Source organism: Convolutriloba macropyga, chromosome 7, assembly GCF_964194025.1.
Source record: "Convolutriloba macropyga chromosome 7, txConMacr16.3, whole genome shotgun sequence".
Classification (NCBI taxonomy): Eukaryota; Metazoa; Xenacoelomorpha; order Acoela; family Convolutidae; genus Convolutriloba; species Convolutriloba macropyga.
In genome coordinates, this window is record NC_134474.1 from 20,471,189 (window position 1) to 20,490,625 (window position 19,437).

Genomic DNA, 19,437 nt, shown 5'->3' on the forward strand with positions numbered 1-19,437 from the left:
ATAAAAAACTAAGAGAAAAAAACAAACAGCAAAATAAGCAAAAACAAAAATTTCACGGCAAAAACTAATTACCTAAATTTAAAAGCACCTAGTAACAACGTCAAAATTCAATTGGATAAAACCCTAACTACACAAATTTAATTTTTCTCATTTATACAGCAGATGGAAAGAACATTTAAACAGCAGAAGAAGAAATAATGAGGCGAAATTCAAAATTCAATCATCATTTTGTAAATCAAATAATTTCTTAAAAAACATTGGCTTTTAACAAACTAATTTTTGGTAAATTTACTAAAAATCCATTATGAAACCAACACGGCTTGATTTTGGCAAGACTAAGCCATAGGAACAGACTGAAGATGCAGAAAAACTCAAAAAATTACAAACGATTTGCGAAAACACAAAAGATTGAAGCAAATAAAATCATTAGCTAGTATCCGAATATTATGTATTTATTTTCAATTTCTCTTCATACTATTCCAGCTTAAACTAGACTGAAAGATTAATGAAGTTCATTTGGGATAAATTCGAAAGTCACATGGATTTGTTATTACGCGAATGTGCTTTAAGAAGAGAAAAAAAAACACAAATACAGCACTTAAAAAAGTTTATGATAACGCATATTGTCCAACAAACAGAGTATCAGTCACGGCATAATATCAGTTGAATTTTTGTTTTTGAAATAGAAGGAATTGGATTGGACTTCTCAATGATGAGACTAAATTACAAGTTGGCGAAAAGAACAAGATAAACTAAAAAGTTTCGAAAAATATCTGCAAAAATGTCTATCATAAACTTTAAGACTGTTCACTTTCAACTCTCTGCTTCGGGTAACCTTGTTCACTCAATCCGTCATTACAAGGTTATGCGACCAGACAGCAATTTACGGTTACCTAAAAAAAGAGAGGCAAAAAACTGCAAATTCAAAAAGGAAGATGAGCGAGAAACGTGTCAAAGACAATAAAAAGTGAATTTTCAGTAAACATGTCTCTACTTTCAACTGATTTTTTTAACAGCAAGTAGTTTTTTTCTTTTTACAATAGGAGTTCAATAAAAAAACAATTATGAACAAACAAATTAAAACTAAGACATTTTTGAGAAAACCCGTAGTATCAACGCCAATATACTCAATAGCTTACTTCGAAAGCCAATCAATTTGCTAAGTTATGCCTCAATGGGTTGACAAGGATGTCTGTCATTCATAATCACAATTCATTGAAATAATTTTAAGATCGGTTAAAGTTCAAAAAAATTTTTCGAAAATTACTATCAAAGTCTTAACAGACATTAAATTCAATAGCCTTCAACGGAAGTCAATAAATACGCTCAGCTATACACCACTGGGAGGACAAGGATATGTATCATGTATAGATAATCAATAAGACGTCACAATAAGATTTTTGGCTATGAAATCAACATCTAATACAGGCAAAAACCAAAAATTCATTAGAAAGGTTTTTTGAATTCCTGTGGCATCGAAGTCATAAAACCAACAGTTAAAAAATCATCCCACTAAACTGATAAGTTTTGGTTTCAGAAACGAAGAGCGTCCTTTCATCACTGATACTGACAGTTCAACTGTTACAGTTCACTAGAATATTTTTAAGATCGATAATTGTTCAAAAAAAATTTTCGAAAAATTGTTTTTTTAGGTCTTAACAGCCATTAGCTGTCAACTCAAATTACTAGATAGGATCACCTAATGCTCACTGTAAAATCTATTGCACTTTTAGTTATAAAGAGTGTGCCATAGGACTCCAAAAATTTAGTATAACCCCAAAAAGAACAGCAAAATTTCATTAAAAATTATAAAATTCGAAGTCAAAGCCAAAAAAACATGAGCGATTCCTTGAAAACGAATCTTTTGTTCTTTGGGCTTCGTTTGACTAGAAAGTAGATTTGTCTATAACGGAACCTCGATATAAAAAGTGACTAGTCTCTAGGTGACTTCAAAAAACAGCTCTAAAACAGAAATCGAATTTTTTTGATATTAAACTTTCCTATGAGACCAGAACTAGTCTTTTTTATGGCCTTTTGTCTATTAGGAATACAAAATTGATTCAATTTGTTGCTTGAATTGTAATTTTGAATTTATATATATATATATATATATATATATATAATTAATTGATGATTTGAAGAAAAATTAAACTAAAAGTGGACAAATCATGCCAAATATGCCGTGTTCACACAAAAATTCAATCCTCGATAACTCCTCAAACAATACGAAATTGCAAAAAAATCTTGTTAATTTTGAATTCGAAGCTGGGCGAGCTTTTTAATGATACCGCTCACATTTCTCTACGATGAATATATCGATCGGCTAAATTTGTCTAAACAAAAAACCCATTTGAGTATATAGTTCCTGCCCCCACAAGTGAGGTCGGAACAAAATCACAGCTGCATGAACTCAAAACAAGCAGCTCAAGATTTGATCCGCAATAAATTTTCAACATTCCTCTTTTAACATCATTCCTCTACAAAAACTAACAATGAAATATATAACTTTCCTAGCAGACTGCATCTGTGATACCCAATAGAAAAAGGAATAACATATTTTTCTCAGAACCTGGTAAAATTGAGTATCCTCAACAAAAATATCGAAACCGCTTTTAGCAACTGTCAATCCTTATCCAATGTAAAGAATGCTAGATGGTAAGAAAAATAGTTTTTTGCTCCAGGATCAGAATGGAAACACTGAAAAACTTTACCATGAATTCAAAATTTCTCTTTTTTGCATTTCCAACTCCATAATAGGTAAAAATAAATTTTTCATCTGAGAGCAGATCAAATAAAATATCTACACAGACGCAAGGGAAAACTCTCGTTATTCTAATATATCAGAAAACAATTGAATTTTTAAAATAATGCTTTTGCAAATTTTTGTTTTTGCAGAAAGGAATAAGGAACGGTTAATTCAGTTTCTGATCAGTTTGGCACGACAAAAAATTTTATTTGTGTTGTTTCTTAAGAAAGGTATCAATCACTGGAGGTTATGTTATATTTTTTGATTTGATCCCCTCTAAAAAACATTACCCCCAATTTTTTGCTCAAGCAGTGTTCACTTGGAAAGTATTTTTTGTGAGAAAAACCTTTGATCTCGATTGTCGGGAATTGATTGCCAGAAACTAGCAATTAAACTACTTGAGAGGATGTTTTGAATGTGAAAAGTTCTGTGACACCGTGTTTTTGTTTCTGTCCACTAATAAATGGATCAACAAAAAAACTCTTGGCGCTCTTTACAAAAAGACTGTTGCTTATCCGAACAGTTGAATTTAATTATATAACAAGGAGGCTCGGTAATGTGCGTACGCACATAATGTTCCGACACCGCTCTTCCACATTCTTGACTTAATTGACCACCAAATGATGAAGAGATAGAGAACTTTCAAAAACATAAACATCGTTCAATAAAACAACAAATGAAATACTATAATGCCACGCTAAAGGGCCGATAAAAGTTGTTCATAATAGGATTTAAAAAAAGACAAAAAAGTCAATTACAAACATTATAAACGATCAAAACTATAAAAAAAACTCTATAACAAAATGTAATAACCAAATCTATAATTAAAAAACATAACAAAATCAATTTTGCATCAGATAAAAACCAAAACAATTTAAACTCTGCTTCATTAGAAAAGATATGGGAACTGTACCCAATGCGACTGGTTAACAGGATGACAGAAAACAGCAAATAGGTGCGCATTTCAATTATACTTTTCCATTTTTGAAAACAATTAATCTCACGGTTATTAATGTCATTAGATAACACTTGAAACCACTAAGATGTGCATACAAATCTACAGATGAAGCATTTGATACATGTCAATGTGGTCCAATGTTCAACTGCGCAAAAATTCAAAGCCAATGGGAACAACGATTAACGTTATAAATTAAAAAAAAACAAATCATTTAAATTGTACAAACAAATATAAATCTCAAACATTTTAAGAAATCTCGTACTAACTGTATTAAAAAAACAGAAAAGCAAATATTTGAAGATGAAACCGTTATAAAGATTAAATTGTAGCTCACTGGAAACGGGCTGTGACTTGTGCTTTCAAAGACTGAGCTATAAACCGACCAAAAAACTAGTTAAAAAACGAAGCTCAAGAACACAAATATGTTTATGAAAACCAATATTTTGAAACGCCATAACAGACTTAAATTATACAAAAAGTGATGGATTAGGTGGCAACAGCTCAGGAGCCAATTGGTCCTGTTAATAATGAGAGGAAGTCACGACACCACAAAATAACAACAAATTCGTAAAGTAGCCAAAACAATTTTACGACACCAGACTGGTCGAGGAACAATAATTATAAGATGTTACCTGCAAGAAATGTAAATAATTACTTTCTAATCATTTCAACATCAACGAAGCTTCATTATAAAAGGACGACGTTGACATGGCAACAAAAAGAAACCAAAAAAAAAGAAAAATTGAAGAAGATAGAAATCTCGAAAATTTTTATGAAAATAATTGGTCGAAGCAATCAGTCACAACGCATAATCAAGCGCGAACTGAAAATGTTTGAATCAACGAAATTAATTGAGACTTCTAATTAGTGAGGTTGAGTTACGTGGCGGCGAAAAGACAGAGATAATTGATTTTTTAAAATTTATTTTGAAAGTCATTAAAACAAACGGAAATTTTTACCCAGGCTTTGAGTTATACGTTCTGGGGAAGAAATTGAGAACGATCGTTATCAGGTATACGGCGTACAACAACAAAAAGAAAAACAAACACAGGCAAAAACAAAAAATCCTCAAAATTTTGCGAGATAACTGTCCCAGCCCAAAAATCTTAAACTATTCAACAAAAACAGTCAAAATATCCAGATGCGCCCTTTTCAAACGCTTTTTTTCTTTACTAAGCTTCTGTTTCAATTGGTCTTGTCAGAAATGTGGTAATTCGACAAGGAAACAAAATGAACTCAGAAAATATGAAATTATGTTAAAAAAAGAAAACGCGTAGTATCAAAACAAAGAAACCATTAGTTGAACATTAAGAGGTAACCAACCTTAAGTTATAAATCACAGGAAATTGGTTTCCAACTGTTTCTACTGAGATTGGGCTCGAAATTGAGACAAATAAGATGAAACAATGGCAATTTTTAAAAAATCACCCATATTTTCTTAAAACAAATATATTCAAAGTCATAACAGAAATAAGATAACAACTGAAAGAGTTGTCTAGGTTCATTATACTTCCTGAAAAACTAACTGGATCTTTGATTGGGCACACTTAATCATTGGGCTACAAAAATAGCAGATGAAAGCAAAATTCAAGAAGTCGAGAAAATTTCGACGAAAGCAATCTGTCATAGTTATGAACGCCGTGAGCTAACCTCTGAAACCATATGATCTCGTTTGGCCTCCTTTACTGTAAAAAATACCTGTCATTACTTGAGCTCTGATTTGAAACTCTTGCTTGAATATTGCATAAAAACCTTTACATAGTGAAAAAATTCTGAAGAAAAAGGTCGCGTCCCAAAAAAATCTTAAAACTTTTTTTATCGTAAAGATCCATGTTGAGAGCAAGATCCAGCCAGATATTGATGCACCTCTAACAAAACTCTCAATTGTTCATATGGTTCCAAAATAGATCACTTTTAATACAAAATTTTGCACTTTGCCAAAAATTAAAAATGCATTTTGTATAGTTAATGAGTTTAAATTTGCTAAAACTGGCAGAACTATAACTTAAGAAGACACCTAAAGCCAGCGGCAGTACAACTAGCTCGTTTTTGAGATTAAGAAGAAATTGGCCGCAGTTTTAAAGCGTCTATTTTGAGAAAATATAAAGCAAGTTGGCTAAAAAAAGCAAATTTTGGTCTCAAATTTTACAAAAAATTTGGAAAAATGTCTGAATTTTGACAAATTTAGCATTAATTCCAGCCAAAAAAACTCGCATCGAACAGTTCAATAACCGTCCTCTATCGTTAGAGATGAAATCAATAATACTAGAGATAACAACTTTAACATATTCTAGCAAAAAATGACGAAACTTTGGTCAAAATTACCGAAACTGTGAAAAAAACAGCTGAATTTTGTCTAATTTTCACAAAACGTTAAGCCTCGATAACTCACTAAAAAAACCAAAATTGAAAAAATCTTTTTTGTTTCATATTCTACGCTGGAGGTGCTTTCTAAAGATATCACTCACAACTCTCTATGGTGATTTTATCGATCGGCCAAAATTGTCTGAACAAAAAAATACCCAGTTGAGTATATGGTTCCTCCCCCACTAAAGTGGGTCGGAACAATTAACTGTAATTAAAGGAATAATTTAACGTAGGAACAAAAGCAAAATTTTGGGCTTTTTTTATACTTGATTATCAATCAATTCTAACTATTTGCCGTTTTGATTATCTAGGGTTTCCTTTGAAAAAACGCATAATTTTGCTCAATAATACTCAGGTTTTGTTGTCTTTCCTCTCAAAGGGCATTGCATTTTTTTACTAATAACTGAAAGCATTAAAATATTATAAACTTTGAAACAATTGGTCAGCCTACCTCCGGGTTTTGCTTTGTATCCGCTAACCTAAGATATGGACGCACTAATTTTGTCCTCGTAACTTTGAAAATAATGGCATTCTAAACAAATTTTTATGAAGAAAAACACCATCTTGTTGCCAATAATGATTTTGTTTCATTCCTTTTTCCGCATTAGGAAATATCAAAGAATCAATAGAAAGTCAAAAAATCAATTTTAGCAACAAATAAGCAGCCAATAAACCAAAATGGTCAAAAAGAAAAATAAACAAAAAATGTGTTTTTACACAAAAGGATAGTGATGAAAACTATTAGAAGTAAAACAAACAAAAACAGCACTCCTAATTTAGATCAAACATTTTGCTGTTATGTGTTTAACTTGCATTGAGGTTCGTAACTAAATTTCATGGAGCCCAAACCGAAAGAGCAAACTTCTTCAAAGTTTTGCGCGTCAGAATGATTTTTTTTTGCCATTGATCACATGGAATTGATACCTATGTTGAGCTGTAAAATTTGCTGAAAACGAAAAGCACTAATTATACTTAGCCGAATATGAGCTAAATGCAATTAAAAAAAGAAACGCATAAATGTGTAAATATTTTAACCAGGCACTGTGCTTATATAATCTCATAGTGGTCCTTTAGAACAATTTTTTTTTTAAAATCAAAATTGAATTTTTGCTATTTTACTCCACGTGTTGCAGATTTTTTCATTACGTTTAGGGCATATTTTCAATCAACACAGTTGAACAACTAAAATGCACCTTCGGAATTGTTACGCTGACTCGTGGTTGTAAATTATTTATAAACGGCTAACTACCGTTTTATGTAATTTATGATTGTTACGTTTCTTAGTGAATTTGAACTATGTGCTCAACTATTTAAACTGCCGTTATTGTCATCAGTTTTTACGGGCATCGTATTCAAATGACATTTTAAACACATAAAGGAAGAGCCATTATATTACACGAATTCAATATGAAAACATTTCAATTCAAAAGTTATTATTGTATCTGATAAACATTTTTTTACCAGGTAAAAGTATATGAGACACAGCATTTTCCGCTGGACTTATTTGTTTGCATCTAATTGGGATAACAACATCTGCGAATATTTGCCATTAAAAATAGCTAAAATTGGCAACTTTTCAGGGCTAAAATTAGCAGCACATGCCACGTGACTTATTTGTTTGCATCTAATTTGGGATAACAACATCTGGTAATATTTGCCTCTAAAAATAGCTAAAATTGGCAATTTTTCAGGGCTAAAATTAGCAGCACATGCCACGTGAACCCAGAGCATGTTGTGACGATAGTTGAGTTTGAAGAAAAACTGAAGTACTTGATAGCCCTGGTCAACAGCACCCCAGTAGATTTGAGAGACGATCAAAATGGGCTCTCAATGATTGAGCTTTCCCTGGCCCATGAGTTCTTACGATTTAAACCACTAATCGACGAACAAGTAAGCATGCTATTCTTATAATTATTATAATAAACTTATTACAGCTGTCCTTCTTCTTATAAAAACAATAATATTGATGAATATAATAATTTATTTCTTGGTACAGTTGAGTAAGAAAGGTAAAAAGTTTTTAAATCTTCTAATCTTGGGAGAAGTTCTAATCTTGTTTTCCTAAATGAGGTCCGCTCCCATTTAAGCTGCTCACTATTCTGACACTTGTTTGCCTGGGCAGGGATTAGCAATTAAAAAAATGGATTGTCCTCTCTGAGATCTTTTTTATTGTAGAGCAGAAAGATTCAACAAATATCCCCATTGGCAACACGTTAACAACGGCGATCGAATTGTCCATTTTCACTGAAAAATATTATTCCTAAATGCTTCTGGGTGATTACTGTGCACAGAACCGCAGAGCGCTACCAAATGGTAGGTCTCGAAAACGGGCCAAATTGCGAATACGAAAACCATTTTTTTGGAAGTAATATTCGCCAAACTTGACTTTTACTTTAATGAGGCTTTTAGATAAAATTACCAAAAAAGCGCAGTCAATATAATTCACTTTTTTGAAATAAAATCATGGCGAAAACACCTTACAAATATCCGCCCTCAACTCTTGGCTAGAAATTGACAAAATTTTAACGTAAGCAGAGTTCGGAGTATTTCTTTTTTTCCCACACAGAATGGTTTAGAATGTTACTAACAATTGGGACAAACTCTCCCTTAGGGACTCAGTTCCTTATCAGCTCTGCAAAAAGATATGTTGGAAGAAATCTTTTAAAATTTTTAAAATTAAAAAACAATCAAATTTCAATACAGGTTCAGAAGGAGATTATATCAGCATCAAAAAAATAATGAAAATCACAAATTTGTTTTGAAAATTATTTCAAAGGTTTTGACTAATGTTCTCAATTTTAGATTGTCAAATCAAGGGTTTTCACAAATTTTGTTAAATACGAGCTCAATAATGGTCAAAACAGACTCCATAATTCAGCCTAAATTCTTCCCTATAGTGCAAAATCTCCTCCCTACTTAGACCTGTCGATTTAACTAACGTAAACTTGAGCTACACTCATACTAATACGTCAGTGTTGTCAATAGAGCGCAATATTGAGAATACAAAACGGCCTGCACTGACAGAATTTTGTCAGTGGATTTGACAAAGCATGAAGAAGCAATTTTTCATTCTCTAATTCCAATATTATTTTCTAGTTCGATTATGTTTCACCGATGATTAAAGGCACAAATTCCCACTCTATCTTAATGGAGATCAGTTTATATATTAAAAGTGAATAAATCTGATTTGCGCAACTCGCGCAACCTAATTACTCATCGTCAAATCCACTTACATTTGCCTTTGAAAAACACTCCCACTAATCCGTCAGTGTATTCACCAAAATGCGTCTGTGGACTGAATTAATGCCCTCAGAATATTTCAATCATAGCCAATTTAGACAACGTGTTTTCCACATTACGGCTTTTCCACAGTATTAAGATTGCGGGTAAAATCCAATCGCAAAAATCGGTCAATTCTGCCCGATTTGGGAGTCTGTACTGACCACTCATGCACTGCTCAATCATAGCGATTTTCGGCCGGCTGATTTTTTCAATTGCGTTACTTTGCTGCTAAATTTTCAATGTTAAGTCGAACTATATCTTTTCCAATTAAAAAAGATTTTACTCTGGTAAATTTTGGTTTTCAAACAAACTATGCGCCAAGAAAGTGCGCCTTGTTTCTGACTTCTTGCTTCTGTCCTGAATGGATTTTATATTCCTGAATGCATGATACAAGCTAGGTTATCTCTTTGCGAATTATCCAATAAATTATCTGGTCTATTGAGATACCTGGCTTTTATTGTTGATCATACATTTTAAAATAGTTTTTTAGCTTGTTTGAAATCAATTCTTTTGAAACATTCTTGAGTTGCTTTTAAAGTTATCAGTATTTTTCCTTTCAAGATTTGTTCTCCCATTTTGAAATTAATGAAAAGGCGAGTGGTGAATTAAGTTAAATCGAAATAGTAAAACGAGCAAATCACCGCGTGAAACGGATTCACAATTGCAATATACAATTGGAAAAATAGATTTTGAGCTCATTAGCAATGTTTTTGACTGCATTGCAAGATTAATTTTCGATTTTACGATACGCAGATAATTCTTTTTCCCCTCAAAGTTTTTATAAAAAAACGTTTGCGATTGTTTGTGCTCGGGATGTGTTGGCTGTAAGCAGTATTGTTCTATGCGAATGAGATTAGAAGTCTGAGGCGGATGGATGAGGAATAAAATAGTTGTATGGAAGTGATGCGGTTCCTATTTGATGAATCGCTTGTGAAAGAAAATGCCTCTTTTTGTGACTCGTTTGCACTGGATTTTTTCATTGCTACAAAGGTACTACAAGTTCAATCGACAAATTGGAGATGAATATGACGTCCACAGTGAAAGCGCTTCAGATTGTTTCTTATTTTTTGGATTTCTGTCACTGGACTTCGTTTCCCTCATTGGTTTCAATGGTTCTTTGTAAACGCCATTGGTGTCATAATCTTCGATTAGGTGGTTGCGTTTCCTTTTTATGATGCCGCAAAATGCGTACACTTGTAGGGAATTTTTTAAACTTGTCAAAATCTTTGAATCGTACCATGGTTTCCAGCTGAATTGCTATTGATAATCAGAAACATATTATATCTTTAAAGGAAACATAACTTTTTTCTTTTCCTCACTTCACTTAGCTACTGTTGAGGATCGAGATATCAATTCAATTGCATTATGCATCAGCAGATCTCAAGCTCAAAACGGAACAAATGTTTATGACAAATGCAGATAATGATGTGATTTCCTACTCGAAAACACATTGTAATTTGTTGTTGCATTTGCTGAAGAGGTCATCCTGAATTGAAGTTGTAAAGCTCCCTAAAGTATAGAGGTCAAAGGGTTGATTACTGCACTATATCCCGGCCTGCTTGAACACGTTCTTACACCAGATGTTCATCAGAATGTGTTTTGAATAAGTTTTTAAAATCTTAATTTTGAAAACTGGCTGTGCCGTCTGCAGTGTCGTCGTCGTGATCGTCATTGTCATCATCATCGTCATGATGACCCATTCCGTTGGTGTTATAGTGGTGAAAGATTAAGCATAGAATTGAATAAGTTGATTATGTTGATTGCTCAAATAAACGAATTGAGTGTTGATTGCACGCTGCTATCAGTACTATTTCTGTCTTTGAAGTCAAGGTCTTACTGTGTCAAAACTGGTTACGCTGTTGATGCTGTTTCTCGTTCATGCTTCTTAATTGAGTATTCAGTTGTTTTCCTTTCGAGTAACTGATGATCATGTTTTTCCCTTTCAAGCAGGACAAGTCGGCTTAATGGTCGTGTGTATAGTCCTACGTGAGTTCTTATTCCGACAACTACAAATATTTTATTATTCCATAAAATAATATTGTTGTCTTTGCCAGTGACAGGAAACGGATTTCTTTTTTCAAAACTTTCTCACAATGCTGTTGATTCTTATTATTTTCCCGTTTAGTGCCTTTTGTCCTCTTGAGACGGAAATTATCTTAATGGGCGTCCAACGAGAAGATGAATCGGCGTGAGTGATAACAAGTCATTGCTATCGTCAATAAGTGAGACAATCTCGTGCAACATCTTTATTGTTCCCACAATCCTACGAAAGTGCTTCTTTTTCGATTCACTTCCGGTTTTCCAGAGTCTTTCGAATTGAAATGTCCGCGCGGGAACGGTCAGTCAGTTGACCTGTGAACACTTTGAACAATTTTTTGAACTTACTATTTTTCATCAATTTCCGAAACTCGATTGCTCCTCAATGTCCAAGGAAAGTTATTGCTGTAAATTATTTTGGACAACACGTTGATCGGCTAATCAGTTTGCGGCCTTCACAGAATCTTTTTTAGACAATGCTTTTGCAGATACCATGAGCACGGACTTAGTGCCTAAGAGAAATAAAAAGCAATGCAGGGTTTCTACAATTTTCCGCTGCTGCCAAGGATTGCCAATAGTTCAAATCAATTGCGTTGAATACAAAAGATGTTCCAACACGTTCTGGTCTTAGATCTCTCTTTTGCGGCTGAAGAAATCTGCTGCCGTGTTGATTACAGGGTGTGCAGTTGTATGTAGTTTTTGTTCAACTGATAGTTCTCCGTCTAACTAAAATGTTTGTCGAACATAGAACAATGTTATTTTAGGTGATGCAATTAGCTTCCTGGTGTTGGTTTCGTTGTTAAAATGTACTGTGATGGTTCACGTTTTCGGAAACTTCCTGATACGAAAGTTCTTGTCTTTGATTTAAAGCAAGATTAATATTTGTCCACCCATGCAAACAATTTTAAACTCCGGGTCATAGAAAGAAGAAAGTTCGAAATCTTCGCCAATTTCCGGCTTTTTTCTGTGATTTGTGACATTTCTGAATGAATTTTTTTTTCTTGTACCTACTATTCGCTCCAATGAGTCGTAACCTGTTTGCTTATTCACATACATCATTTGCACATACATCATTTTTTAGCACATACATCATTTGATCAACTTCACCTACCTCAAGCATAAAAATTTCAGCGTCAGGAACTATACAAGAGTTTGCTACTTCGCTTTTTGAAAGATTTTTTGTCTTGCAACAATCCTCTGCTTCATCTTGGTCAGTTATGTCTAATTTATGGCAATCGTCATTGCTTGAATTTATGTTGCGTGTTCTTACTTTTGTGGATGTAGAAACTGACTAGCGATGGTAGTCAATTTTGCCAAACAGGTGTTGAGTCAAGCGGTCCAAGGCATTTTGTCACTCATACATTATGTAATTGAGGTGTTTATGAAAAGAATGAAGTTTAGATGCTGCTTGCGTTTTCTTCACCATCTTTCAGCTTGTTTTGATGGGTTATTTCTCTGATTTTTACCCTGAGCGTCAGAGTATAGTAGTTGAGTTCTGATGGCTATAAGCTTCTGAATTTCTTGTTCAGCCTGCTGAAAGAACTTTCGGACGTAACATAAAACTTGAAATAGTTATCTGAGCAAAGATTTCTTCATTTTTGTTTTGTAGCTTAGGAATAACTTTTGCAAAGCTCATCTATTGAGTTATTCTCTTGAGTAACAGCTGCTGTCTTTTTTAGCACATTTCATCTATCAATGGCGGTTGATGTTCATCAATAAATTAAACTGTGGGCCCTTGATATACATTTTTGCAGCCCTTCAGGTCCAATACAACAAAAGCTTTGTAGAGCTAAAATTATGACCGCGGTTCGTCTCAATGCGCTTCCTGCATGAATCTTTTTCTCTGGCACATTTTTTGGGTTGGCTGACGAATGATGTTCTGTATTTTTGGAACTTGGTCGGCAACGAGCAAGCGTCTTCTTTTTTGTTGGAATGTAAATGCAGCCATGCAAGCCTTGCCGTTGAAACTGTCGAAGCGTACACTTCTGGTGGTGGTAAATGCTGATCGCTATGAGCTGATACTACCGCTTTCATCGTTTTTGCTACAAGAAATGCTGCCTACAGCTCCAATCAAGGTACGCACAAACCATCAAAAATGGCAACTCTGCTCCTTGTCAACATTTTTATTTGAACGGAATTGTCAAAACAACGTTGAAAAAAATTTGCTGCGCAGGCTGTTGTTCAAGCATTTGTAAACAGTAGGGTGCCAGGTCTGAAGATGCCGGTGGAACAGCCAAATAGCGGAACAATGTGCATCTCTCTAAGTTTTTGTTCTGGATGTTCTGAATCAAATTATTTTCTACCTACCTCTGTTAAAGTTAGTATTACGTACTAATTTTTCTTAGGGACTTCTTCACGTAGTTGACAAAAACCCCTTTTTGCATCTTTTGCTCTCAGCATTTATGTTTTTAGTTACATAAACTTCTTCTTTTTCTGGGAAACGCTGCATACTGAATTCGAAAGATAAAAAAAAGACTAAGAGGAATTGCAAAATTGAAGAAACTGAAGTTTGCAGGCTTTCACGTCCATTTACTATCCAAATAAATACCGCGAGTCGATAATCAATGTGAAACTTTCAGGGCTTCAGTCGGTTGTTCCCAAGCTATAAGTCTTCGGAGTATCTATCACCAATGATGAAATTTTATTTATAGTTCTTTAACGGTCTCCCAATTGAACCCTTACCTGTGTTGATTTGGTGCTGGGGCAAATATTTGGTTATTTTCATCAAAATTGGTCGTCCAAGAACAACTTGTGATTTGTTTTTATAATTGATGAGGAATTTAAACATATCCGCGACCAGCTGAGACTTCTTTTGTTCGGAGTCCAAAAACAGGATTGTTGGCTTTTGCTGAAGATCTAGTAATGGAGCTTTACTTACAAGATATGCAAATTTTTCCCCTGAAAACAGCTGGAGAAACTGCTCTTCGCAAAGAGGGTTTACAGTGTGTTGTCTTCATGAGTGAGGGCAGCTGCAATCTGTCAATCAACAGTCATTGTTTCTGCAATACAGAATGAAGCTCCGTATTTAACCTTATTCTGTGCACTGTCATTGCGATTGTTCCCACGCAAACTTGTAGTTTGAGAGCGGCTTTGATTATCCTTTTCGCCATGCAACGGGGAATGAACAACCTCATTTTTTTCTCAACTTTGGCCTAATTGTTGTCATTAGGAACAAAAGTTCTTTTTTTGTTTGTCGACTGGGCCCGTTTTTTAACAAATAAACATTTGAATTTTTTAAATTTGAACAGTCAGGTTGTCTCGTCAAAATTTTTACTTTGCTGATTGTGGTGTTCAGATTGGTGTAGAGGTGTCGCTGTGGTCAATTTTTTTGAATATGTGATGTCATTTCGGTCTTTGACGGACTGTGGCTTCGTGCTGCTGACTCCTGGGCTTGAACACATTTTGCCAAGAAAATTATCAAGGCTTCAGAGTTTCTGACTTCCTTGATATCTGTAAAAAATTAGGACAAAAAGGGTTCTGGTGCTCAGTTGTTTGTCCCAATTTCCGAAGAAAAGATCTGTTCTCTTCCATTATGTCAAGGAGTTTTACTTCAATCTGTGTGTTTCCAGTAGATACTGCTCGATATGAGACAATTCTATTATTATGTGCTCCCAGTATCTTTGTTCGTTGTCATATCGGTTTTGCAGAAGTTCCAATCGAACACTGAAAATATAACAATGCTTCAGTATATTTTTTTGTAAAATTTTTGTTTTTTGGTCATCATCATTGAAAGTCGCATAAAAGCATTTTAAATATAATAGCAATCATGCTGAAAAAATGACAAAAAGATGTTGATAACGGCGGTTTTTGTAATATATTAAGTCACAGCTAATTGGTAACTTGACGTTCCGAATAACCCATTGACGATTCGCTAAACCATGTCCTCCTTCCAATTTTGTTATAGAGGATTCAGTTGATGCTATTACATTGAGAAAACATATCTATTTTTTTATTATTTTGCATGAAAAATGACTATGGGACATCAATAATAAGTGTTTATCAAGACTTTATTTTTGTTGAGCATTATAATTATGGTCAACTTGTCTTGCTTGATCGGAATTGCTTGATGGGAAAGTCTGTAAAATCCTAAGGCCGTCCAAAGATCCAATCGCCAATCTTATCAAGTACTGATCACCACATTTCAGTTATTGGGCTCCCGTCTTCTGATGCAAGAGACTGAACACCCGGGTCGAACTTTTTAAAGAAACTTATGTAAGAAATGCGCTGACATGCACTGAAATTTTTTTTCCGTTGATAAATCCCACATGTTTATCAGCTATTATCCCTACATATTTATCTGCTGATAATTTTGTAAAATTTACTCGGTAAAAATGCTTTTTTTTCAGCATTTGTCAGCGCATTTTTTACTTATATTTCACCACTTATCTTGCATATTGTCAACGCTTTCAACGCTGTGTTGATAAGATTAGATGCTTCACTAATTAAGCACTGTAAACCAGCTCACTGTCTCCGGTTTCGAGCACAACACAAGTTAGAGAACGCAGGGTACGGATTTTTTGGTCGCTAAAACTTGGAGGCACGCGCAATTAGCAATTAGCAAGTGCAAAAGTGGAATGCTAAGTTTTGCGGCCTTAACTTACCGGCCCACTCTCAGTAAGGAAACATAATTTTTGGTGGTGAGGCCAAACCCATTAATATTTTTGACATTTCCTATCAGCTGTACTTTTAACTGTACTCTTTGTTTTAATTTTAATTAAAGTTTAACCCCTTTCGTACCCTTTGATTCTCTAAATAAGTTAGCAGATGAATCTTAGCCCCCCTCGGGCCTTGTGCCCAGCACTCGGGCGCAAGCGCCCTAGTGTCAGAGCACTAAGATCCTCGGGCCGCTAATATTCATGTGCAATATGAATCAATAACATATACCTATCTCACTACTTGAGCGTAACTTTCCAAGATTAGATACTTCACAAATTAAGCGCTGTAAATCAGATTATTTTATCTCTCTTAAAAAACAACAATATCCTTGCTGTTTTAACATATGAACTTCAACTTTTATTACTCTCTTTTGAGCGCAATAAAAGAAATGCTATCTATTGTGCAAACAAACAATTTTTTTAACCAACTCAAGCAAATGAAAACAAAATTCAAAAAACTTTTGTTGATTTAATTTCTTACTAATATAACGTTCAGTTGCATTGTATAAGTGTTCCGTGTAATTTGACAAAATCTCGAGACTAAAAATATATTCAGTTTTGTCTAGGTAGGAGGACAATGACCCCTGCTAATAAGGAGATTAGGTAACAGGACAATAAAAATAACATAGAAAAACTTATAAAACACTCATTGTTGAGTTTAGAAAACAATAATCCTCATGGTTTTTAAAAGCGAAAAAATGGGTAATTAATGCACTGCAAGCACTGACATTTTCTTTTATTCTGTAGAGATGAATTTATTTAAGAATTGTGCTGAGTTTCTGAAGTGAGGAATTTTTTATGGAATGTGTTGAAAATTATTCTGAAGTTTTATAGATGTGGTGAAATTATGTATGGAATGTGCTGAAAGCGCTAACATTCGCTCTTATTCTGAGTTGCTGAAATTATGTAAGAGTTATTTGTTGATTCTATTTAAGAAATTTGTTGAAAAATCCGATAAAATTTTGTAAAAAATGTGTTGAATTTGCGTAAGGATTGTTCTGAAAATGCTGAATTCTGCATTTTTGGAGCTGCTGAAATTACGTAAGAGGTGTGTTAAAAAAAGTGATGAAATTTTGCAAGAAATGTGTTGAAAATTTTTCAGCACCTAAAATTACACTGTCAGAACTTTCAGCGTAATCCTTACATATTTTTGGCATGCTTTTTTACAAAATTTTCCGCTAATATCCGCACACATCCCAAGGCGGGAACTAAAAATTTTGAATTTCTGCTTGGTCTAAATAATTCAAGTACTAGATTTCTATTTTACAATCATAGAGCAATACCGGTAGTTAAATAGCTGTATATTATTTTTCTCATTATTTTACAAGTTTCAACATCTTTGTTTTTCTTGTTGATATGGCGTAATTTTTGAGTTCTTTTGCTTAGGCTTTCTCTTATGGTATCAACTTAAATTTTTAAAATAAAACGATTAGTTTCCGGTTTGATTTTGCAAAAGTATTCTGTCTATTTTCTCCCGAGATTTTTTTTTCATTTAGAAATAATTTATTTTCACAATTCAGGTTTTCGATAAAGCTGTAAATTACTGTTCATTGCCATAGATAGTATCCCATTCAACATAATCTTGACAGCATTGGTCGCATCAATATGTCTACTCGTCAACTCTGTAGCCCTCTCAACCGAAATGCGCTTTTGTCGATACAAAAATTTTTATTGAGAGTTTTCTCAAACGCTGTGAAAATGTATTTTATACATTTCAATTCTGCAATTTTGAGTCATTTAAATTGCTCTCTTTCCGAAACAAATTTTTTGCTTTAATAAAAAAAATTATGAGTAAAAAAAGTAACGACATTGTAGTTATGTGCTAAAGATGTAGAATTCTCGTCCTGGAAGACCTGGGTTCGAACCCTTGTTGTGTAGGAATTTTGTCAAACCCATAACATTCCTGAGCTACCATCCCTCTACAGTAAATTGCCCCGCCTTCGAGAAAACTTCATTCGACGCTAGTTGGTTTATATTTTTACTGCAATTCAGCCCATTTCTTATATTATCCTTGCATCCTGTTAAAGATCTACCCGGGTAGTTTTATTTTTAGGTCTTTAAGAAAACTTAATTACGCAATTTTGTTCTACAATTGTGTTCTAATTTCAGGCACTGAAACCTCGGCGTCTCATCTCCGATAATTTGAAAATCGGATTGGAAAATTGCGAAAACTGCTATTTCACACAGGTAAGAACGAAAACTTTATTTGTTTGTTTAAGAATCATTTACACTCGAGCTGGTCAATTGAAGCAGCTGATTGAAAAACATATTGCCTGAACATTATTATTTGGAAAGGAAAATTTAGAAAAAAGCAGTATTAAATGTATGTTTCGTTAAATCTACCTTGAATTGTATGCAATTAATGGTTATGCTTAAATTGTTTTAATTCTGCATCTCTTGCACATGGCTTGTGTAAGAAACGAAGAATAAGAACATTTTTAGGCATATTCATCCATGGCACATGATTCAAGATAAAATTAACAAAATATATTTATACGGCTTTTCTTACATTTCATTTTTAACAGAACTGCTTTCAGCAATATTCTCTTTAAACAAGAAACGAGCTTTTTCATTTGAGTTGGTATTGCAAACTTAACCTGTTCTTCTTTTTAGAAACTGTCAGCCCGAGAAGTGAATGACATTCAGGAACAGTTCACTGATTTGCCTGCCGTGAGTCGAATTCTGCGCCAATTGACATTGATGATGAAGTATTTTAGCTCTACAGACGTGGCTCCAACTGAAACAACCCAGTCATTCCTCGCAAAGATTCATATAGTGGCTGAAAAAGGTGACTCACGCAACATTCAGAATTATGATTATTATGAAGAGTAGAACCTTTTAAGTAAGCAGGTGTTTCAAAAGTTAAACAGGAAAGCTTGTGAGAAAGTGAGTACCACGGAATGTTCCAGCATGTTTGGTACTCAAGCATACCTAAAGTTCCAATTCTCGGAAATCAGATCTTTGAAAAACGGACATGAAAACTGATGCATCCAGAGCAAAAATCATAAGTGACTTTTAAAAAGTTTTCAATAGTCCTATTTTATCTGGGAGAAAATAAGGAACAAGTTTTGGAGCAAAAGATGTATTATTGTGTACTTCTTACGTACTGACAGTTAAAAGTCAGGGTAAAGCCTCTTCTAAATGATAAAAGTTAAAGATCCTGAAAAATTCAGGGTAAAGCTTCTTCTAAAAGCTAAAATTCAGGGTAAAGCCGCTTCTAAAAGCTAAAATTCAGGGTACAGCCTCTTCTAAAAGCTAAAAGTCAAAGATCCTGAAAAAATCAGGGTAAAGCTTCTAAATTCGAAATTATGAACAAGCAAACATTCTTCAAAAAAACTTCTCCAGCTTGTGGAAACAGTTCAATTTTTTTATAACTGCGGCGCTGCAAGCTG

The 19,437-nt window shown here is 33.9% G+C and overlaps 1 protein-coding gene across 1 annotated transcript in view; it reads left to right on the forward strand.

Moving 5' to 3' along the window:
* LOC142342975 (E3 ubiquitin-protein ligase rnf213-alpha-like) overlaps positions 1–19,437 on the forward strand; it is a 235,819-nt gene that overhangs the window by 202,310 nt on the left and 14,072 nt on the right. The window contains exons 8-10 of the mRNA XM_075394657.1: positions 7,763–7,961; positions 18,155–18,232; positions 18,659–18,833. Of these exons, the coding sequence (XP_075250772.1) occupies positions 7,763–7,961; positions 18,155–18,232; positions 18,659–18,833 (452 nt within the window). The remainder of the gene's footprint in view (positions 1–7,762; positions 7,962–18,154; positions 18,233–18,658; positions 18,834–19,437) is intronic.